At 41.2% G+C, this 6,000-nt stretch overlaps 2 protein-coding genes across 3 annotated transcripts; one reads left to right on the plus strand and one right to left on the minus strand.

Moving 5' to 3' along the window:
- Window positions 1–142: 142 nt before the first annotated feature.
- RB195_000052 (uncharacterized protein) lies at window positions 143–1,567 on the minus strand (the record flags this gene model as incomplete). The annotated part of the gene is made up of 7 exons (XM_064196182.1): window positions 143–382; window positions 436–558; window positions 610–793; window positions 846–1,039; window positions 1,090–1,233; window positions 1,284–1,439; window positions 1,490–1,567. The coding sequence occupies 7 exons, from the start codon at window positions 1,565–1,567 to the stop codon at window positions 143–145; spliced, it is 1,119 nt and encodes a 372-aa protein (XP_064052063.1).
- Window positions 1,568–2,036: 469 nt separating this feature from the next.
- On the plus strand, window positions 2,037–5,444 carry RB195_000053 (uncharacterized protein; the record flags this gene model as incomplete). Of its 2 annotated transcripts, XM_064196183.1 has the most annotated exons (7): window positions 2,037–2,057; window positions 2,361–2,444; window positions 3,132–3,327; window positions 3,478–3,633; window positions 3,690–3,855; window positions 3,987–4,104; window positions 5,298–5,444. In XM_064196183.1, 7 exons carry the CDS (start codon window positions 2,037–2,039, stop codon window positions 5,442–5,444), a joined length of 888 nt encoding a protein of 295 aa, XP_064052064.1. The 2 variants fall into 2 exon arrangements, with proteins under 2 accessions (XP_064052064.1, XP_013299169.1); XM_013443715.2 differs by lacking the exons at window positions 2,037–2,057; window positions 2,361–2,444 and adding an exon at window positions 2,673–2,729.
- Window positions 5,445–6,000: the final 556 nt, after the last annotated feature.

The raw sequence follows: 6,000 nt of genomic DNA on the forward strand, positions 1-6,000 counted from the left end.
TCGGTTTTACAGATGTATTAAGCTTTTACGATTTTCGATCAGACTGCTTCTTTACTTCGTGGCACACGTTTTTGGGATTAGTGAAGATCTTATGATACAGTGAAAATATGCGTTTCATGGTGCAACATGATAGTTTATGGGGTTAATCAAATTTGTAACCGGGTCTTGCTTTGCGGCATAAGACTACAGTGTTATTGGCACAAGCAGGCCCGACAAGCATGTTTTCTTTCCCGCCGAATCCTGCTGATGATTTTTCATTCTTGACGTCGACTTTTCCGAGAATCTGTTTTCCATCAAACGTGATCACACCGGATGAGATGTCGCCTTTCGTATTGTCAACGTGCACGGGAATCCATTCCTTGCTTTTGTCAAATGACGCTGCCTAAATGACTCGCTTATGGCTTTCACTGGTGGAGCTGATTTTGTAGTACACACCTGTGGGAATGGAATCCAACTGTAGTCAAAGCCACGTACGTGCTCAGAAAGATGTACAAGCACCTGGATAGAACCAACATTTCCCTTGTACTCATTTTTGTTCCAGCAGAAGTTTGCCGCTACCTAGGACAAAACGTTATTTTTTGTTTGAAACATTAAAAAGGTGCCACTCACTTTGCCACCTTCGTTCCAAACTCGTCCCATGACAGGCTCTCCTGCTTGATACCATAAAGCGACGAATTGGTCTGGATTTTCTCCGGAAATTGTGTTATCCAGAGTTTTGTCAAGCGCCTTGACTAATGGTCTGTCTGGCCAAGGATCTCCAGCACGTATATCCATCCATTCATCGATCATAACTCTACAAAGATAATTTTAAACAACTTTTCTTGGACCTGATGTTCCTATATCACCTTGGTGGCGGTGGGCCAGGTGGAGGTGGAGCAACGCGACAGGTTGAACATTCGCAGTGCGGTGGACCTCCAGCCGTGTTTCTCACAATGATATACATGTCCGAGAGTTCTCCTCCTTTTTTCTCGTACACTTTCCCATCGCAAGAAAAAAGTGCAATTTCAGTCTTATTATCAACGTATCCGAGTAGTGGTCCCTGTAACGTTGTTGTTTCGTTTATTTCATGTTGAGTTCACACTTTCATACTTCTGGTCGGTCTTTCCAGAAAATTGGGAAAGAATCTCCACAGCGGAGTAGTTGTCGGGTTTCAGTGTTGTCAAAACGTTCTTTATATTTGATCCACTCATACCAAAATCCTTGAGTGTTGTGATCACCCGTGTATTGCAGCACCTGAAGTGATGAGACTGCATATCGTTGACTAAGTCCTTCACATCTTTTACCTGAATATTCCCCTCAAGTTGTTGTGCTGTTCGTAGTTCGCTCTTTTTGTATGGGAAGGAACACTCTACAACTCCTCCATTGTTCCATGATCGTCCGTGGATTGGCTTTCCGTGCTTATACCATAGCGCAACGTACATATTTTGTTGTCCCAAAACCTGAAAACAGTTCATGGAGTATTTTAAGTTTTCTGACGCTTCGTACCGACTTTGACAGGGTTTGGTGGGAATGCAGTTCCAATTTTCTGAAAAGCCCATGTATCCTCTTTCGCTGGTGGATTTGGCATAGCTACGAAAACGGCACAGAAATTGACTGAGCGAAACTGGGAGCTACCACGCTGTTCACTCTTATTTATATGTTTTCTTATCAGTTTTCAACGATTTCTTCTTCCTTGGTTTTCAAGCAGCGAAAACAATTGCTTCAGGAAAGTTCAATACAGCGGTTGTACCATCTGTAGAAATTCATATTAGTCATTAACCCATCCAAAATTTCCGTGTACTGAGCGCTTGGATGAATACTAATGAAGTTTGCATGGACCTAAAGGAGTTGCTAGTGATAGGCCATTGAGATATCGGACTGATTTATTTGGTGATGGTTGAACTATAACTAGGATTAACTAATATAGTTTCGGATAAATTGTATGAGTTACAGATGGAATTAAAGGAGTAAATTATAAAGTGCTTGATCAATTCTTTTGGGTTACAGCAACTCGTTTGACTTCAGTTGAAAATCACTTGAGAGTTTTATGAACGCATATGCGGCTTATTCAAGGACTTGTGGGACGGGGCTACCGACATATCAAGTCGTAATTTTATCCTCCTAAATAAGCCAGATCCCAATTTATCGTCGTAGGAGGTACGAAATCCTTAGCTGGTTTAGAATCATAGGGAAACCTGAAGTGGACTAGATTATTTCACCCTCAATTTCTCACGGTGGTGAATTATCACTGTGAATGTCTCATGCAGCGAAGCAATTGTGGATTTTTCTTTTTTGTTTCAATCGTCTAAATATTCGTAACATTAGCGATAGTCTTGTCCTCAACTACAAAGTTGCATTTCAACTCAAAGTACATATTTCAGGGTCCTGCAGTGTTGTGGCAGCCATACGTGGTGAAGTTATATCTGAAATTGCTTCAGGAAGCTTCTAATTTGGATACTTTAGAGGTAACTATTGCCTTCAAATTAATAAGTAAATATTCCGTTAAATTAATGAATTAATATGAAAGGTGTGATTGACGCTCGCTTTGCGTTATTTTCCGTTTTCCTACGCATTGCTCATCAAAATGGTGCAATGGGTTTCAGGTCTCTGCACTCGTAGTGATGCTGATCAATGAGAGTATGACGTGTTTCAATCTATGAAATTTTCTGTATTGGTAAATTTTGATCACTGGAATGGCAAATCCTACAAAGAAACAGTATCTCATGATTTTAAGCTGCGCTTTCTACATTGTAAGCTTCCTCATAAAGTGACCCACCGCCCTTTTTTGCACGCCTAAGATAATCCGAAATTGAGCCGACTATTGAGAAAATTTTTTCCATGTGAATTGCTTCTTTCGTTTATGAAGTACTATTTTAAATACTATGCTGAATGCATTTGAATTGTGATTAATTGGAGTCATTTTTTGTCAATCATTTTTGGAGTATCTAGCAAACTTCTGCTAATTTTGGAAATAAGTGTTACATTAAAGATTTGTTTGCTTTTAACTTGTGAATCGAAAACTACCTTTTAATCTAGCATTGTGCATCTTTTTCTCTCTTTTTTTTCGTTTTTTTTCCTTCTTCATGGAGAAAATCGGCTACCACTTTTTCGGTTGAGAATTTCATTGTTTAAATTTGTTTCTTTTTTTCCAGGCTTCTGCAGGAGCCATTCAAAATCTCGCCGCTTGCCAATTCACCCCGAGTGCTGAAGTACGAGCGGCAGTGCGGGTTGAAAAAGGACTTCCTGTACTCGTCGAGCTGATTCGCTTGAAAGAAGATTATGTCGTTTGTGCTGTGGCTACTGCATTACGAAATCTCTCACTGGATCCGAGGAATAGAGAGCTTATAGGTGCGATTCGATACTTGCAAATAGTGAAGATAAGCTATGAAATGGATATAATCTCTTGAATAACTCATATATCTTTAGTAGATGTGAAATTTCCGAATTTCAAAGTTCCGTACATTTGTTTAAAAATCGAGCTAGGATAATATGGCTTAGGTAAGTACGCGTTGCGGGACCTGATTGATAAGCTTCCCGAAACTGGTGCTCGACGACCACCTATCAGCGATCAGACAATAGGTGCTGTCCTCGGAATCCTCTTCGAGGTGGTCAGAAGCAGCGCCGCGTTCACAAAGGATGTCCATGAAGCGAGAGGTAGATTCCGAATACTTGTTCCATCTTATCCAGTGATCCAATATGTTCTATTACAGGCACGGAAAAGTTGCGAGGATTAGCACGAAGCTATCCTACATACTCACATCGTGTGTGCAAATACGCTAGCCAGGTGCTGTTCATGATGTGGCAGCATAAAGAACTACATGATGGATTCAAAAGAAGTGGTTTGAAGGAAGCTGACTTCTACTCAGGAACGGCCAGGTAGGTTATGGAGGTTTTCCAGGCTTGCTCTGGAAATCAGGTTATGTTTTCAGGGTGTAGATATTGGTATATTGGATTAATAGGTGAGTTTTCGACGGTAATTGTTGAATACGTGAAAAGAAATGTTTTAGGGGCGATTCAGCCACTTTAGCTCGACCGATATCAAGCCAAGGCCGAGAAAGGCCGGCACAAGCCTTACTGGACGACACAATGAGCAGCGGTGGATATGGAGCCGTCGTCGATGCGCAGGTGACATATTCTGAATGCCACAAATTTTTCTTTCAGAAAACCTGACTCAAGTGGGGCGGATGGTGTGGAACTACCAATATTGGTTGTTTAAAGGCATCAATCCACGAATATGGGGTTTTGAAGTGGAGTTCCTATACGGAGTCGTAGATTATGGAGAAGAGGGTGATTCCGTCCATTTCTTCCTAATTACCGTAAAAAACGGCCCGGAAGATGCGGCGCATGCACAACGCTGGCGCGCTCCAATCGATCTCGTTGTAGGAAATAACGCGTCGAAACGCTCGAAGCCGTGTCTTCCGGGCCATTTTTTACGGCAATTAGGAAGAAATAGACGGAATCACCCTTCTCTCCATAATCTACGACTTCGTATAGGTACAACCCACCTGAAACCCCCACCACCCCAGATTCGTGAGGTGAGGCCTTTAAAGGGACCTTTTGCCGGCCTGTAGCGTGATTTTCAGTGTCACATAGGAAATCTGTTGCTGTTTAGAATGATACTGCGGAATTATTTTACATAGAAAGTCGAGTTCTATGATATAATACGATATGAGCTGTCCAGGGCGGTGCATTTTGTTGACGTCTTTCTTGTGTGTACGCGACTCGCTCGTGAACGAATACCTTTTCCACGACTGTAGAAATGCGTTTGAAACGTTCCCAGTGGTGTGCGTCATCGCTGTAAACGTTTTTTGCCTTCTACAGTCAACTTTCTTGGCTTCAGAGGAAAGAGATACAGCTCATTGAATTTTTAACTGGATTTGTAGATCGGGAACTGCGCGACTTAGAAACCTCGCATTTCGTGGCGAACAAAAGGTAGTGAGTGCATTATGCCAACATCGCACTGCATTCGAGATATAACGTATTGTCTCAGCACCTCTTAGCAATTCGTCTTTTCATTTGGAACTCTGCTCTCACATGTTTTATGTGTGTTGCTGTTACTTTCATTGCATTATAGTATTTGAGGATTTTGAGGTGTCTCCCAACACGAACTCACCACATAAAGGTAATTTGCAGTGCATTTGCTATTAGATTTTGTGGTCATTAGAGTAGTTTTTGTGGTTAATCGTGATAAAGAAGTGTTTTTCTGCTCTAAAATATTCCTTTTTTCACATCTTATGAGTTTTTTTTTCGTCAGTCTTGAGTTTGTGTTGTGTTCGACTCTGATTTCTTATCATGTACAACATTTTTTGACTCTTCAGCACCGACGTCCGCAACCTCCGCAATATCAGCAAAGTAGCCCAGCGCAGAACGGGCAGCCGCGATACGATCGTCCACCAGGTGAACCCCTCTACGCTTCAGTCCGGAAAGGTAGTCAACCTCGAGGCGTTGATGACAGCTGGGTCTGATGATAATCATGACATCATAGGTTTTAAGTCTTCCCAAGTTCAAAATTCATTTTCATACCTGTGATAGCTCCGTGATGTAATGAGAGTAAATCATTTATCTCCACTTCACTGCCATAGGGTTAGGTCGTTCAGGCACTTAACTCATACAATTGCTGTATTATCATCGCGAAACACTTCCATGTCAAAATCTCATGTTTTACTTATTGTTCTCACCGGTACTTTCGAATATAAAATGTAGTCAGATTATTTATTCAATTATATTTTATACTAAGTGCTTGTATTCCTGTACATACCAAAGTGCATTCAACACTTACTGCTATGACTATGTTTTAACTGATGATTTTACCAGACCCGCATATTGTTACAGATTATATACTACCGTTCACTTTACGTCCTCGTTTGAAGCAACTGTTCTCATTAGGTTTTTTTTTCATTTTGTTTTGAATGAGTGGCAGCTGCGGCGGGTAGGCTGTACTCTCCTACAGTTTAGCTCACCCTCTTTTTTTTGCTACAATTTTTTTCATGATTCTTCGCTTTGAGGACCCAAATTTCACTT

Source organism: Necator americanus, chromosome IV, assembly GCF_031761385.1.
Source record: "Necator americanus strain Aroian chromosome IV, whole genome shotgun sequence".
NCBI classification, from domain to species: domain Eukaryota; kingdom Metazoa; phylum Nematoda; class Chromadorea; order Rhabditida; family Ancylostomatidae; genus Necator; species Necator americanus.